The 18,489-nt window shown below is 35.9% G+C and overlaps 1 protein-coding gene across 1 annotated transcript in view; it reads right to left on the bottom strand.

Annotated features, from left to right (window-relative positions):
• MTA3 (metastasis associated 1 family member 3) overlaps window positions 1-18,489 on the bottom strand; it is a 132,877-nt gene that overhangs the window by 94,600 nt on the left and 19,788 nt on the right. The window contains exons 4-6 of the mRNA XM_041413555.1: window positions 15,685-15,811; window positions 2,454-2,517; window positions 1,297-1,414 (exon numbers count right to left, since the gene is read on the bottom strand). Of these exons, the coding sequence (XP_041269489.1) occupies window positions 1,297-1,414; window positions 2,454-2,517; window positions 15,685-15,811 (309 nt within the window). The remainder of the gene's footprint in view (window positions 1-1,296; window positions 1,415-2,453; window positions 2,518-15,684; window positions 15,812-18,489) is intronic.

Below are 18,489 nucleotides of genomic sequence, written 5' to 3'. Positions count from 1 at the left end.
AGCAGGTACTTGGGAATCAGATCAGTACTTCCCAGTTGCCTCTCACACACATTGAGACAGCCATTTGCACATGAGCCCTCCGACAAGCTTTCCTCCTGAGCATATCAACATCTACACGACTATTTTTTCCCTATGGCAGGTACATTCTCAGCAAGAATAGCAGTGGATCATAATCTATTCATAACCCTGTTCTGAAACAGGTCTGTACATTTTATAAACAAACCTGAAGTGACTTCCTATAGTCTATTTCTGGTTATTAAACAAAAAGCCAGAATAATCATGCAGGTGATCTATTAAATAGCATTCATTGTAAAATAATCTGCCACTTGCCAGAAATCAAATTATTCTTGTTTCATACCTTTATTAAATAAGGTCTGTAGAAATTAGAAATAATAGGGGGTTTTGTTCAAGTATAAAAAAAAAGTAGAACATGATGAAGAGAAAATACAACATTTAAGGTTACAAATACATATATTTGGGCATTCAGAACTCCTTGGACTTACTGCAAGTGATGTTCTTCTCACATAATCCCTTCTTTTTAAAGAATAAATACCATTATTCTTGAAAACAGTATCTAAATCTAGATACTTCCAAAGAAACATTTTTCTTTTTTTTAAATTTAATTAGCAAATACAGTCGTAAACATAACAAGACACAGTTACTCATGTTTCTTAAATATGATCCAAATATTAAATACTTATTTTACTTGCAATTTTATTTAAAATAATAGTTCTATGTAGCAAAAGAGGCATAGGTAGTTGTGCTAGGTTATAAATAAATAAACTAAAACTTAAAAAACATCACTGATTTTAAAGCTATGCCAAGGCTAGAAAGAGTTGTTTCTACCCTGCTACAAAACAAACAAGATGCTTTAAAGAAAGACAATATTTTGAAATAAGAAGACACAAAGACCTGAATTCTCTATGCATTGTTTGCTTTAAAAGGGAAAGAAGAAATATCTTTTCCACTTGTTTTACTACAGTGTCAATATTTTATAAATGGGTTGTCCTTAACATCTTTTCTCAATGCAGGCTATATTAAATAACTAACCAGAACATATAATTAAACAAACAAATATCAAAAGCCTATGCACAGACTGGAAACGGACAGATTTTCAACAGGTATTCAAGTATCCTTTATTTTTCCATAATATCTACTGGTGTTCATAAATTTTCTCAGACCTATCATCTTATTTTTTCTGCCTCTATGTATTAGCTTAGTTCAGAAAGTCAGCATGAGCAATAATGCAACACAACTACTTTTATTTTTTTTCACTAATCAGAGATCAAGTATTACCTTCCACAAGCATGTCTGGCACATCTGCTTGATATCTAGGCCCCACTCTGATTTCTCCCTTGTCTGCTAAAAGTGTTTTCAATGATGGATCATACACCAGTGAATAAAAAAACGTATCCTAAAAAAAAAAAGACATATTTGCAACAGTGTAATAATTTTTAAAATTAGGTTTACAAAGTTGTAACACTTTCCATTTGGAAATTTGCATACTTCACAGAACACAGATTTGGTACATGAATCTTTATTTTATATAATACAGATGTTTCATGAGTGCTTTTAAAAGGCCAATTAAGACTTCTCTCATTGTTAGGACTTACTTCAGAACAAAGCAATACTGAAAAGATCCATACACAAAAATAGATCAATGGATTTGAAGAGCATTAATGTTAAATACTTATTGAATTTAACAAGTTTGCACTCATAAGTACGTAAACCATACTGACTTTCCATTATAAATTAATCTAAAAAAAAAAATAAAACACTGGCTGTGTAAACCCTTCTCAGGCACTAAAAAAAAGTAATGGCAAATGTGGTATAGTAGCATAAGTATAGGCCAAGTCCTGCTTTCAAAAATATTTTTAGTGATTATCAGTGGTTTGGTGTAGAAATTTAAAAATAAAAACATGCTAATTTCAGTTAGAAAACACTGCCTTCCAGATGTTATATTATGACACTCCAAAGAAAAATATGTTTATTTTAAAGGTATTTTGCAATCTTTGAAATTCTTGGGGAATTTTCTTCCTCTCTGATAAAGCTAAGCATCCTAAGTATCTTCCAGAAGAAGATGAGGAGATACTTTCCATATGATAAGAGAAAAAAAAGGAAAAAGTAAGGAGGAAAAAAAACCACCATGTGAATTCATCCTTCAGTATCTGCTACAGGAAACCATCTCTATATTTTCATCTGTAAGATGTCATATTAATTACTTCAAATTAATTGGTTTTTAAATGCAAACAGATTCATAATAAACCTATCATTTAAGCATGTCAATTAAATTTTATCCAATAATATTGTTTAAATCAGTGTCGTGAACAACATGATTTTTCTAACCTATCATCTAAGATATGATTTTCAAGGTATTGTTTGCCAATTTGTTAAAAATACAGAAAGAAAAAGAAACTTATCCTAATATTTACTTGAAGCGAAATCACAATTACCTCTTTCTCCAGGTATGACAGCACAGATTCTGTCTCATTCAGAAGTGCAACGCTGCATTTTCCCCTACGCAAACATAAGAATAGTAACTTTGTAAAAAGTTCAAATTTCAAGTAGTTACTTACAAGAGAACAATATAGATATATTTTAAACTTCCACACTAAAAGTATAAAAACATTAAAATTAATCTAAAATTTAACATATACTTTAATAATACCAAAATTAACATAAAAGCAACAAAACAAATAGCTGTACTGATCTGACCATTCAAATACATTGGAATTTCATCATACTGGGAAATAATTTCAGTAATGGAAAGTCAAAATAAAAGCAGAGGTACAATGGCAAACAATAAATACACACACAATTAACAAAAAGGCCTGGATTATAGAAACATCACCTCCAAAGGATTTTTCTCCAGTAAGTTCAGTGTATAATTTGAAAATAAATAACCCAAACCGGAAAGAATATAAGGCTTTACTTTGAAGGCTGTAAAAACAAAGCACTTTTCTCTTTTGAATGGAAGTATTTTTAATAACGAATTATGGAATTCTATTAGTTTCTTCTATGCCCACACCACATTTCTGTGCAGGCTCTTGTTGCCCAGTAGTGCTACAGACCTGCCCACGTTTAACGTAAGTAGTCAATGCAGTGGGACTTTGACCCCACCACCCTCCTTCCCTTCTCATCCCATCTTCCCCAGCATTGCCTTGCCTCACATTTCTCTGTCTCCAGCTTCTCTGCATATAACCTGCAGAATTACTTTTAACAACCGGTATTTTAAAGAATCACTCATGGATGTGGATGAAAAACGTTAAGTGCGCTGAATCACCTTGCTAGCAACTCGCATTTTTATGTTGTAATTTATAACTGAACTACCATTTTATATATACAAGTATGTGTGTGTATATACACACATATAAGATATATTTATTACCTCTTACTTACAGCACTTTGTATTTCACGCACCAAAGTGTGACTCAGTTCAGTTGGTATTTGCCAGGAGGTTCCTGTGGCCTTATACATCCAGCTGCAGGAAATATGCCCAGAACGCCCATCTACCCTCAGGGAGCAGACCAGAACGCATACAGAGAAAGAGTACTTGTTTGCAGGGACCTTCTTGATCTTGAGATAACACCAAAATGGGTATTGTAAAAACCAGTCATTGTGTCGGGGAGTGCTGACTCTAAACTCAACCAGAGGTATTAGAAGCCAGTTGCTAATGGTTGATCATTAAGTGAACATACCCAGCTAATGTCTTATTCATTGCCACTGCACATCCTGGGAAAGGGGGGTAAGCTACACATTACTGTCCTGAATTTCTCTTCATTGTCATACCTGCCAGGAGAACCACACCACCCAAGAAAAATGGGAAGAAGGGGAAGAAAAGTCTGACCACAATACACAACAGCGGAGGAAAATCTGCTTGCAGTAGAGAAGTAGGAAACCTTCTAGATACCCCATCATGTCTTTCTATGAAGGTTTTCTTTAAGCTTTTGACTTTGATAATTCCAGAGCATTCACTTCTAAAAATTAATTGTGTTGTAGCATGAAGTCAGTTTTCCAACTTTATTTTAATATTTTATTGGGGTTTTTTTTAGTGTAAAAGGTTAACCAGGAGTTCACCTTTCCAGTCTGGTTCTATTCCATACAGCTCGAGCGTGCCCTCTCACTCCACTACAGCCTGCCCATATTTAACATCAATTACCACAGAGGCATTCATTGCTCCACTGCCATTGTGACTGCAAAAGTATTTTATTGACCAACCTCATCTTTTATAGCTGGTCCGCTAAAAAATTCATTTTATTTCATTAAGATACAAGATTAGTCCCTGCAGCATGTCTTGTGAGTGAGTTTCTATTTGATGCTAGATTTCTTTGTACAGCACTTTAACCATCTAATGGCTGGAGCCACACAGAGGTAACATTTTGTATGCATATATGACCTCTTGCATGGACTTGTGTCTCAATATAGATAGTACTAGACCTACAGTAGACACTAAAATAAAAAAACAACAACAAAACTCACGTTTGAAAATGGGCAAATTACAGAAGTCTTACTACTTTTGATTCTCTATATTTCATTACCCATTTCTGTAACCTAGAAACCTGCAATACATAACATAAGTGATTTAGAATCTTTACCAAATTCATAAAAGCCTATTGTTTACTTAACTCCTCCTCTCCTTTCCCATCAGAGGAAAAGCTTCTCTGTGCAAGTTGCAAGAGCTCTGCTGGACTGAACTGAGCACCTAGTTTGTTGCAGCATGAACACTGAGCACCCCTCAATCATGGATGTTAAGGTAATACTTAAGTGAATATCCATTTGCAGTAATATGCCCCTTAACATTCTGCAACCACCACTGCACTTTTCACCCGTTCTTCAATAGTAATAATAAAATGCCCTGGAGAAAAAGTTAATATCATTTAAGCCACATTACAACACAACTTGGGAGTTAGTTTTTTAAGGGATGTATCTGAGAACCCATAGCATCTCTGGATTTTAAAATAATATTTTCCTCCTTACAGTGTTCTGGAGTTTTATTCCTTAATGTTTTTAAATTATTTAAGATCATTGGGAAAGATAGAGCTATATCAAATAAAAAATCAATATAACAGCATAAAGTCTGACTCTTCCAAACTAGACAGAGAAAAGAAAGGGGGAGCTAGCTACCTACAAAAACAAATGAAAGAGAGCTTATGCTGCATTTATCAGATTATAAAATCAGTTACACACCAAAATAAAATTATCCTCTATTCCATAAATCCTACTGTCTTTACATCTTGAGTATTATTTAGATTAGTGGCATACAATGTCACAAGTTCATTGTTCTGTTGGAGTCTCCAGACTGAAATGCACCATTAAACTGAACTTAGGTAAAAATTACAAAGAATTCAGCAGTTTTTTTGAAATATATAAATAAATAAAGAGTTCTCCACTATTCTTCCACATATGAAACCTTCCTCCTCTTATGTGACTGATTTAAGCTGTATTCCTCCAACAAGTAGCATTCTTGACTTAACTGGCATCATCAAGGTGAATTATTAGTTAATAGCATCAGAAGGTCTCAGTGTAAAGATGACATGTCTGATTTTGACCTTTTTCTCAAATTAAAAATCTTCAGAAAATTTGTTTTATACTTCTTCCAGAATTAGACAAAATTTATCTTGTAGGAATGTTGAAGGAAAGTTTAAGCAACATCAGCAATGCACAAACAACAGTAATCAAAAAAATAAGTTAGCTTTTATGCCTTCATTACAACTTGATTTTGATGAGATTAAGTTGTGCCTTCAGAATCCTTTCTGCTCTTACATGTACTTAATATTTAAACTGGTCGCAAATAAAGAGTTGTTCCACTGAGCTGACAATGCCAACAAAACTAATTATATAATTAAACCAGCCAGCAACAGAAAGTAATTTAGAGGTCTTGCAGTAAAAGGAGACAATAAAACTCACGTATAAATATACGCTCATGGTATTATCAGCTTCCATCATATAAACCACTTAGGATTCAATTTCTTCTCCTGTCCTAGTAACCAGAGCCACAACTCATAATTTTTTTCTTTAAAGCATTAATCATGTGAAAGCTCTTTTCACATGCTACACCTTCCTTCACTCTCGTTCGTTAGAAGCTTTTGTCTGCTTGTAAATTTCTTTTGTATGTTCCAGGGGACTACACCAGTGAGTTGACAATTCCAAATCATTTACACCCATCAGCTAAGGGATGCCTGACAAGCTGTTTTTCCACACCTGCAGCCTACTTCCATACCTCAGGGAAGCCCTGCTGTTACAATACAGAAATGAGACTCACAGTCTCTCCAGAAAAAAAAACCCAAAACTTTAGTTCTAAAGTACCTTAAGGATTTTGTAGGAAAGGATTTCTTCAACAGCCTTACAGAAACCCAGGACCATACAGTCCCAAAACCAAAACTAACATCTACAGCCAAAACCTCAAAGCACAGAGATGCTGATGAGGATTATAAGGAAATGGTAAGGAATACTAGTTATCATGGCAGATAGAAGTCTCATTGCGGGGAACATAGGGATTTGTTCCCCCTCCCCCCTACCCTTGTCTTATGGAATTGTTTTTCCTGGGATGGATGGGAGGCTGTCTACTGTGGAACAAAGTAAAAGAAAATTAAATTCAAAAAAATAAGTGACAGCCTTGTGAGACACTCATAGGTCAGACCGTCTTGGACAAGTCAATACGGAGCTCATGAAAATCAACACTCTACGTGAGATGTCAGTTACCACACCAGTCCTGAAGGACAGAGTTCACAAAGTATAAGCTGAGGTAAGACCCAAGAGAACTACAGATAAAAACATGCCGTGTTTCAGTGATACCCAAAAGAGGAATGAAAAACTTGCGGGAACTTACTTCAGACAAGAATGTGACAACAATCAGCATCTAGATGAGTGAAGGACAAGACTGCCCTTACTAATCTGTTACAATGAAGGCAAAAGATTATGATAACAAGCTCAAGAGTTTAAGTAGCATGAAAAACGTTGTACCAGGGTTATTACACCAGACAATGTTATCAAAAGATTTCAATAAAGTCTGGTTAAACAATCTAGAGCAAAACACCAAATTGCCTAGAAGATAGAATGAAATGCCTTCTTGTTTGCAATGTCTAGGCAATTGTTCTTTAACAAGCTCTTTCTTAAAGTAACCAAAAATATAGATTAAAATCTTTATGAAAATTTTAAAAAGCTGATGCAAATGCTTATATTTTAAAACTATCAAAATTAATAGCAACTGCCTCATCTTTTACAGTGCCCCTTCATTTCAGCCCTAACTTTTATACCAGTGGAAGCCTCTACCATTCCAGTTCTGCTGTTCTTGCAGGCTATTTCTTCATGTTTTCACCAGATGAGTAAGACAGCCCATGAGATACAAATTTTTTTAAAATAAGGATTTCTTGGAAGAGGAGGTATGCAAAAAAAAAAAAAAATACAGAAAGAAATTACAAGAAACAAAATACCTGCTGCCTTTTAACTAGTATGAATGATAAGACTGGAAAAGGCACCTTCATGGGTTCAGTACCACACCCACAAAATCTCCTACTGGAATGTAGATGTGGCCTGGGAGAAAATGGTGCAGTGCAAGAACTCTCAGAACTCAGTGCTCTGGGTTCCCACCAAGTCAGTGAAGTTTTATATGCATTGCTAATTCAGATACAAGCTGAAGAAAGAAAAGCACATGTGCAGGCACGACCCCAGAGACTTGGAAATAACAATTATCAATTGCCCTCCTGAAAAAAACAGAATTATGTTGGATAATTTTGTACAGATATATACCAATTTTATCTTAATGATCTGCATCAAGGAATGTTAGTGTCTCAGCAGACATTTGGAACACAGAAGCATGAGTCACTAGCTAGACAGTCTGAGAATAAAATAACAGGAAAGAATATTAGGAAATATTATGCTTGTGAGAAAAATCTGATTTGATTTTAACATATGCTGTTGCTTCAATGACAATCAGAGATTAAACTCAAATGAAGGTACATAATGAAGAGGGATAGAAAGGAACAGGTGCAGGAGTAGAAATCCGGAGCAATCTTTTGCGCATCCAGCATAAAGGGAGAAAAGGAGGGGGGAAAATACAGATATTGAGTAAAGGAGGAGAGAACTACCTGAAATAATAACACTTTTTTGCCTGAACTGTCTTAAATGAGAAAGTGTTTTGAAGATTTCCGATCAAACACCCACTTTGAGCCAAGTCTTGATCCCTTACAATCAACCTACATTGCAATGATGATCACCAAAGCACAGAGTGGGAACTGCAGAATCCAAAGAGCTTCTACTAATTATGTGAAATTGATTCCCCAGTCACAGCAAGCCACTACTAAGAATACTTGTGTATTTTACTTTGAAGTCCAATTTAAGGGGCACAGAATGATGCTGACAGATACATACCCATGCCTTTATAGCAAATTTCAAATTCTCAAGACTGCAAAGAGATTAACTGGGGAACAAGCTATTGCATAACACTAAAAACAAACCAAAAAATCATCATAGTGATTTAAACTTATAAGAGATCCCTAACTACAATCTGATTTTTCAAATATTCAATAAATATCTAGAACTGACCCAGAAAAATCTGCATTGTATTGATTTATAATTAATTGGCTGAAGTCAGTCTCTGACCATTTACAGAGCCATCTCAAACATGAGGAAGAAAAACCCAAACATATTTGATAGGTGACTACTACTGGGATCTGTGCCTCTGACAAAATAATACCAATCTTCTAAAGAATACAGGATTGTGTATCTGTGGCCAAAAGATAAATCAATAAATTTGGTATTATCTGATTAACACACCCTTGAGCAAATAAAATCAAAACCAGAATGCACAGCAAACTAATTTATGGACATCTAAATGAACTAGTAAATGCCTGGCATCTAAACATGTGCATAGATCATATGGATGGATCACCTAGGATATTGATACTGCATGTGGCTTTTAGTCAAAAACTTCAGAGTTTTAATTAGAGCTGGAGTGCTAATTTTGTACACTCCAAATTGGTAAGATTTACAGACAGTCTCCTGAAGAAATTGTGCCCAACTGACATGGATTTAAAAGTAATTAAAAGGTAAATATTTTCTCAGTGTGGCCCAGGAAAACTACATATTTTGATATCTCAAAATAAGCATAAGTTCAAGATGTACTTTCTGTAAACTGGAAACTGCATTGTTGCAAATTCAAGTCATTGATTTTTTTCTCTAGGGATTAATTCATGCTTAAAAGTAAAAGAATTGTTGCCTTTCAGCACAGCAGCAGTGATGCACATGAACTGAACAAAACCACAGGAAGTTGGTTAGGAACGATTTTCCATACATTCTTTAAACCATTTAGGTTGGAGAACACCTTTAAGATCATCACATCCATTACAAGCTGCCCAGCTCAGAAGCAATACACATCACTCCAAGCAGCTGAAAGTAAAAATTTTGCACCCTATGAAAGGCTCCTACTTTGTAATTATGTCACTACAGGAAAATATGTACTGATTTTCAGATATTTAAGTGACAGTTTTCCACTGATAAATACATTTTTTCTTACACTAGTACTGTTACTAGTACTGGCTATTGACCATATAGAAAAGCCGGATTCTGTCCTAAACAGAATTTTCATTTTAATTCAAGTAAGAATAATTTGAATTCTATTGGAAAAGGAAGAAAGAAAATAGTCAGGCATGCTTCAAAAGTCCCTTTGCTCCAAATAAACTCAGTCCAGAAGGAAAGAATACCTCGCTTAATAATCCAGATGATTAAGTAAGCACATGCCTACACAAAACAAATTTACTCCCTATCCAGTCTGATTTATGCCAGAAAATAATCAGGCCTATAAGGTTCATAATAAGTAAAAAGTAAAAAAAATTTTTAGCTACTTTTAAAAAGTAGCTAAAAACTGTGTATTTACTCACACACCATATATGCAGAAACTTCTAGTTTGCCAGGAATGCCAAAACTAGAAATCTCAAGGTAATACCACTAAATTCTAAAGGTCCCTGTCTTGAGCATTAACACTATAAAATGACCTGCTGGATCTGTCTTGAGCTTCAGACCAATTGTGTTTTGAGTGAAGGAATCCCACATTCAGAAAAAAAGGATTTCTCTACACCTTAGTTTTATCACACAACTTTCTTTTTTGCTGTTCTTTCTTCTTCATGATCTCATCAGGACTCACTAATATTGACTTCAAACAACTGAGTCATTTATAACACATCTAAAGAGCACCACACGGTTACAGTTTGTAAGCATGGCATGTTCTTATAAACTGCACATTCTTAAGCTACTTTTTCTTCTCCATCTACAAAGTGGTACCAATCAAAATTTCTTTAGTCTACCCAAGAGCAAGGGTACCATTTAACAATCAAAAACACAACCATCAAAATAACAAACAAACACCATCACCAAAAACAATTAAAAACTAACAAAACAGAAAAAAATTAACACTGTATTCTGAATTCCATTAATGATCACAATAATGTCAAAAGAGACCAAAATCCTTATAAACTGGTACTTTAGAAGTTTAAGTATACTTTTTTGTATATTTATATGTAAAAATATGCAGGGGGTATAAATTGCTTAATAAAAATTGAAGAACTCTTCTCACAATCTGACTATTTGGATGCTCTTTAACATCACATATGCACAGGCATCGTGCAAAAATACTCACATTCTCCCAATTACATTAATCAGCTTTTAATAAAACTATCTTATGCAATCAAAATTTTCTAAAGTCTCATGAAGACCTTTCTGTGCTGGGACAGAAGTAATAAACCAAGCCATGACCATCTTAGGATAATTTTGAGGGCTCTTTTCTTCGTTTTGCCTTTTGTCAGTTTTTAAAATAAAGACTATGTATAAGAATATTTCAGAATCAATACTCAGAAATTTTTTCTTCCATAGGTGCATAGAAAACTTGAATTTGCTGTTTATGCCAAGCAACAAATAGAATCTTCTAAAACACATAAGAAACACTTAGTTTATCCACTGCAGATTGAATAAATACTCCTCGTTAAAGATTAGGGTGTAAACTTACTACAGTTATTTGAACAGATCCCATCATGACAAACATTCTACATAATGCACAGATATCCTACACATGTAAAATGAAATGCAAGAAAAAGAATATTATTTTCTTTTTTTCCCTAAAGGGGGTGGAGTTTTTTATTGCTGTATAAAGCAGCCCAAAAGATTCACACCTGCTTTTATGATGACATCTGAGAATGCCTGGCTTACATATACTTTCCAAACACTTAAAATATAATCATCATCATCATCTTACATAAAAACTCCCCAATCCCAAGACTAGAACACCAAATAAGCAAACAAGAAATAAGCAAAGATATTAAAATGTAAGATGAACCTTGATGTATAAATAAATTCTTCTACAGAATTCATAATAAATATTTTACTTTAGAGCAATTACAAATGAACTTAGACACTGATGCATCTTTTACAACAATCTAAACATGTTTAATACCTATTAACACTTGATAGCTTAAGAATGAAAAATAAATTTAAAGCCCAAATCACAAGTAAGATAACCCAATGCATCTCCAACAAGATAATAATTTGCAGATTTTTATACAAGAACTCACTCTTACCAAATGCTAAATTTTATGGTGAATTTTGCAACACTAGCAGGTAATTTAAACTTTCTGGCGCCTTTCACCATTTTTCTCTCTGTAACTTTTCATGCCTTTCCCAAATGCTGTATTTGCTCAAACCTCTAAGAGCCCAAATCTCAGCTCAACTCAGCCCCTCTCTGGGATGGCACCACTCACAGGAGCCACCTGCACCGATCCTGGGTGCGTTCCCTGTGTGACATCAATGAAGGAGGGCGGCACAGGGAGACTGGCGGGCAAGACAACTGTGACAAGAACATGTGGGATTACAGAGCCTGGCAAGACTGCATCTGCATCACGCAGGGATTAGGAAGGAAGGAGACAATCCACTGGAGGGGTGTTACTGACTGCACACATTTGAGCAGACAGGGGAGGCAATAATTCACTTGTAACTTGACAAATAGGCAGGAAGGTAACAAGCCTTGTCTTTGATTCCCAGACCGACACATGAGCTTGTTCTGTGCCACACACCATGACTCCAGAACAAGCTAGGTAATTCCACCTTCTAAAACACATTCAACGACAAGAACTGTGTCCACAATACACCATTGCCACATTTAATTACTACACTACCCACTTCTAATTATTTACTAAATGTTGTCATCTTATTGTAAAAGTTCTATACCTTCTGGGTGATTTCTTATAGGTAGCTCCTTGCAGGACTGACTCCTTCTTTCTTACAGCACGGCCAACAAACTCTAACTCACTCTTCGATTAGCTAACTTAGTTTTTTACAATACTTATTTTAATTGGACTTATCTGTAGCCTATTAAAAGTAAGCCTGTTCCTAATTTTTAATAATTAGTACAATTCTAACTCCTTAACAGTAAAATTACTTTCATCACTATCTCTATTCTCTTACATTCCATCCATCCACAACTAAATCTGGCTCTCTGGGGTTTTTTTTAATGCAAAAACTTTTGCTGCTCCATAAAGCTACTGAAATGGCAGTGACATCTAATTTAAAGGGGAGACAAGATGAGGTCTAAAAAAAATGCCAGCATTTCTAACAAAACAAATAACATATAAAGACAGTTACATATAATACATATATAACAAAATAAAAACATCAGAATGAGGGATGAAACTGTATTTCACTAATACAAGAGCAAACAGATTACATCAGAATTATTCAAAACCCAGAGCTGCAGACCAAAAAGCTCCAGAATTAGACAGTCATATCAAAGAAATCTAACCCAATAAATTACTGTAAGGTAGTTACTCTCAAGCTTCAACTATGAAGTAACAGCAACAGGTGTATAAATGACACATCACTGTATTTGGAATTGTGAACCAGAACAAAAGTAACCTTAGTGATAGGGTTTTTTTGGAGGGAAAGAGGTGTAACTTCCTCTACCATTCAGTTTGAAAAATGTAAAAAGGGTAAAGTTAAGAAAAGAAGAAAGACAAAACAAAAGCAGTAAAAATCTTATAAGTAAAAACTAAATAAAAACATACTAGGTAAAATTCTTTTACTCCTTCAGTTTCAACAAAAAAGGCAGTTGGTTTCAGATACTTTTCTTCATTGAAGATGTCAGGAAAAGGTCAATAACTGTAGCTGTCAAAAATCTCCTCCATTGTCTTAAAATCAACTTGAACTTTCTCCTCTTCCTTTCAGAGGGGTTGAGTTTTCACGTTCTTAATCTGGAGAGAACTGATTTCCAATCTCCAATCTCCACTATATGCAATTGTACCGTTTACTCCTGTAAATCCAGTTTTTCCTAAGGGCTAAAACTGCAGGTGCCTAATTAGAGCAAAGGCCCACGTCATGGAGCTACCCTGGCTTTGATTGCACAAATATCCCCTAGCTTTCCATATAGAGGCAACTGACTTGGTAGACCAGTGACAGCAGAGAATGCCATTGAACCTGACTTCAGCAAGGCCTGCAGTGTCCCAGTGTCCTTCAAGCAAATTGGAAACATGGACTAGACAAGTAGACAATAAGCTTGGAAAAAACCTCCAGACTGGAAAGGCTGTGGTGAGTGATACAAAGTCCAGCGGGCAGCTGGTTACTGGGGGTATTCCCCAATTGCTGACCCTGAGAAAAAATACACTTTCAACATGTCTGCAGATGATATTAAACTGGATTTGTTCACTCTTCAGGTATGACAACTAAAGGGAGAAATTCTACTGCTTTGTTCAATTAGCTAATGAAAAGATAGATAACTAAGATGGCATCAGGCTCCTTTCAGAGAAACAGTGATAGAACACAAAGTAGTAGACAAAGAAAGTAAAATCCCAAATAGATGACGGGGGAAAAAAATCACCATAACAGACATCAAAAATCAAAACAGACTCCCAGAGAAGCTGTGATATCTGCATCCTTGAGTATTCTGGAGTACTGATGGAAGAAAGCTAGAGGAATGCCACCTTCTCAATATTTCTATCCTCTTTAGACGACAAGCTATTTAATAAAAGTTAAGAAAACTACTGAAAATCACAGAATGTGAACACTAGTAAGTTGAAGATCTAAGTAAGGAATGAATACCTTACAGCGTATTTGCCTTCTTGTTTCTTTTTAAAACAGAGTTTCAAAACATTGAAACATCAAGCTTGTTCCAGAATTCGTCTGCTAAAGGTCTTAGTAAAACATGACAGCACAGTCCTACAACATTCATCTGTTCTGAAAAGTAGATGCAAGTCATCACTCTGCTGTGCTGCGTGGCATGTACCATGAATTCACGTGTTTTTCTGCCTCCTTTGTGAACTATGTACTGGAGAACCTCTATTGTATTTGCTCCCTCAATTGTGAGGTGAGAAGACATTTACAGTACTTCTTCTATGTAATCTTCCCTCTGCAAGGAGAATACCTTATTTCAATACCTAAATGTCAAAGTAAGTAAAAGAAACTGCACAGGATTATTATCTCCATGCTATAGTTGGAGCAGCAGAAAATTGACAGTTAAATGACTTTCTCAAAGTCAGAACAAGTAGCTGAATAAAGCACAAGAAATTAATACAAAAATTTCTAGTGTCAAGGGAGATTTAGCTTGGATATTAGAAAAAAGGTTTTTTACCCAGAGGGTGTTTGGGCACTGGAGCAGGCTCCCCAGGGAAGTGCTGACAGCACCAAGCCTGACAGAGTTCAAGAAGTGTTTGAACAATGCTCTCAGGCACATGGTGTGATTCTTGGAAATGGTGCTGTGCAGGGCCAGGAGCTGGATTCAGTGATGTTTGTCGGTCCATTCCAACACAGACTATTCCATGATTTTGTGATTTGCCAATAAGAGAGAAAATAAATATACACATACAATGTGCTTCTCCTCTTGCACAATATGTACCTTTTTTTTGGCAACTTCTAGACACTTATGGTCTGAAATAGCTGGGAGCAGCTAGATGTAATAAGAAAATGAAAACTCCTTAAGAATGCAGTGTAAGAATGCATTGTTTCACACTAAATTAGACTCCCCCCATCACTGTGCTATTTCTTTTCCATTTCTAGATTCATCATCCCCTCATTCCAACACAAAAAAAAAAGTTTTTCTGACTTGTAAATAGACGATGACATAAGCACCTACATCACTTACAGAAAGAAGCTGATAAACACTTTTTGAGCTTTAGCAAGCCTCTTCCTACATTAGCATTAAAGGCGATTTAAAACAATACTTGAAATGCTTCCACAACATTTAGCCAAACTCAGTCATGACTTCTTCACATTTAGTGAAGTTAGAGTAATTTTAATTTTACATGCATGCAGCCCTAAATTGCAGATCTGACCAATGAGTCACTGCCTCCTTTCCAAACCCATCTGCTGTTTCCCAGGCCAGACAAAATGGTCAAGCTTCCTTTGGCCAGCAGAAAAACTAAAAAAATTAGCTCTTCCAAAGCAGCGACAGACTGACTTTCCACCAAATTATCAACTGATGCTATCAACTGGCAAGCTAGAGCTCTGAGACTTGTCTCTTCTAAGGCTCAAACATCAAGTAACAGAAGGAAAAACAAAGGTGCTTCCAAAGCAGTTCATGGGACAACTTGGCCCAACTCAGCTAAGATCAGTGACACCCTTTTGCAAGGCGGAAGCAGTGCAGCAGATGGGCCATGGGCAGGCAATCCACCCAGTGGAACACACAGATAAATTGTATTTACTACTTCTTACCTGATGTGCGTTGCTGGTAGGGACTCATACTGGCGAGAAAGGAAAAGCTCTCTGTGCTTCAACTGATGTTTCTGTTTATCAGTCAAATCAACCTCAATTGTAGTTTCAGACTCTTCTTCAACTTCTTCTGCAGAGAAGTAGAGCGTAGGTCGAAATTAACTGTGTTGCATAACATCATCGCAGCCATTTCATTTGACATCCCCCCCACCCCTTAGCAACCTCCTTTAGTATTTCAAAGAAAATATGAGTTTAACAAGACTACAGTTTATGTAACTTGACAGAATGTTAAGTATTTTGAATTATACACTTCTAAAACCCTTTAAAAAATGATGCTCCTCTCCTCTGTACTACGCATTGATGTCTTTCACACAGTTTAAGAACAATCCTGTCAACATTACTCATTCTTTTTTCATCTTGTTTCCTCTGTTTTTTTCTCTTGCTTGTTGATCAGTTTTGGGTTTGACTTTCTCTTGCTAATATTACCTTTTACAGAAGTCCTGGAGAAAAGCACACTTTCTACAAACTGAAATTTACTAAAGATAATTGAAGTCCAAGACTGCAAAATCAGTCCAAGAAAAGTGAAAAGGTCTAATGTCTTCCACCATGTTAACCTTCTTCCATACTGACAACAAATGCAGTGAATTTGCATATTTTAATAAGATTTAAAGTTTTTTCTATTTTAAGCAAGACAGGAAGAAATAAAAGCAGACACTAGGAAGAGTCACACATAGAATTGAAGGGCAATGTTCCCAGTGTTTGCTAACATGTCACACAATGGCAGGCTCTCCAAAAGAACTACCCTGGGATCTTGAGGGCTGAACTTCCAGTGCATTTTTGGGCATGTAGAGCTTGAATCCGTACTTCCTCCAGCTTCCCAAAAAGGGCAAAAAGTCTCTCTGAATAATGGATGCAAAAATACAGACCCTTTAAAAACTTCTTTAAGATTTGGCAACTTTCTACCTGGTAAATCATCCATCATCTGCAAAACCAAGTGTAGCTTGCAAAATGTTTCTCAGAAACTCAACAATAGAACCTCAGCATGAGATAGTATTTCATGTAACTACCTACAACAGAGGACCTCACCCGCTCTACTAATAATAACCATTTTTACAACCAACCTACAAAGACTATTTCAAATTGAAGCCTGCCTGCATCCTCATAGCAACCACAGTTCTCTCCAAATGCAACACTACTACTTTTTTTAATCATGACTGTGTGTAGTTCATTCCACTTCTAATAGTTCTTTTCACAAAAGTGATATAACAACATACCCTGATATAACCAACTTCTTCAAACCCAATTCCACTTTATACCTATCTTGCTGTAGACACCCCCATCCCCTTCCCTGTTTTGGCATGTTTTGTGGAGAAAGAGAGCAAGAAAACAAAAATGAAAACAAGAATTTCACCCATCTCACCTGACAAGCCACAGCCTCATTGGGCATGTGTACAGGCTCAAGTCAGACTATAACTCAATTCAGAATTATTTTGGAATCTACAATACTGACAATAAATAAATCTCAAAAGAAAACTATGCCAAGATGAAGCATTTTTAATTAGGCAAATAATTAATTAAAAAATAGAAATTAATGTTAAATAGTTTATGTTTTTGCTGGTTTTGGCTGGGATAGGGTAATTTTCCTCATAGTGGCTATATAGGGCTGTGTTTTGGAGTTGTTGATAACACAGGCATGTTTTTGTTATTGCTGAGCAGAGCTTACCCAGAACCAAGGTTATTTCTGCTCCTCACCCCATCAGTGAAGAGGCCAGTGAGTCCCAAGGAGCTGGGAGGGGACATAGCCAGGACAGCTGACCCCAACTGACCCAAGGGATACCACATGGCATCATGACCAGCATATACAGCTGGGGGACACAAGAGGGAAGTGGGGACATTTGGAGTGACGATGTTCCCAAGTCACTGTTGTGCGTAACAGACCCTGGCTGTCCTAGGGATGGATGAACATCTGCCTTTCCATGGGAAGCAGTGAATTAATTCTTTGGTTTGCTTTGTTTGTTAATTCCAATTCTCTCCCCCATCCCACCTGGGGTAGTGAGCCAATAGCTGTGTGGTGTTTTGTTGCTAGTTGGGGTTATACCACACCAGTGTTTCCAGCAATTAATTTCTACAACTGTTTATTGCAGTAAGTGACCATTACAAGCTACATTTTGATTGTCAGGTTCAAGCATTAATATTTTTTCTAGTTACCTTGGGTTTGGGGCTTTTTTCCTAAGTAATTTGGCATCCAAACACAAGTTTGGTCAACATATCACAAACATCTGACTGCAGATAAAGCACAAAACACAGGACAATATAGGCCATTTTAAAGTTGTTGCAGGAATTCAGAGATGATATTCCAGAGTTTAAAAAGCTTCAGACCACTATGCTCATCTCAATATCTTCCTCAAGTAAGAATTTGAATTAAAAAAATTAAGAAGAAAACCCACCACCTTTAAACAAATTTATTTCACTCATCTAACATAAGACATGAAAGCATTGATTCAAGAGGCTGAAGCTGAAACCAAATGTCTCTTACACCCATCTCCTAAAACACTCTGAACCTAAACATGAAACAATGTAAATTTTTCTGTTGTGTTTTTTAGAAATAAAACAGATGTTTTATACAGGATGGTCTGACAAGCTGGGTAAACCCCAAGCAGAACAAACCATGGCCAGACACGGAACAGTTCCATCCACTCAACACAATTTACCATTGGGAAAATATTACCATTTCCTGCTTTAGCACTAAAATATAAAACCAATGTTAACAGTAAGATTTAGTAAAACAAGTAATAATTTGTCCCAGCA

The sequence above is a fragment of the Onychostruthus taczanowskii genome, unplaced genomic scaffold, assembly GCF_017590055.1.
Source record: "Onychostruthus taczanowskii isolate IOZ18803 unplaced genomic scaffold, ASM1759005v1 scaffold42, whole genome shotgun sequence".
In the NCBI taxonomy this organism is placed as follows: Eukaryota; Metazoa; Chordata; class Aves; order Passeriformes; family Passeridae; genus Onychostruthus; species Onychostruthus taczanowskii.
The sequence above is the reverse complement of the archived record's forward strand: the minus strand, read 5'-3'. Positions and strand labels throughout refer to the sequence as shown.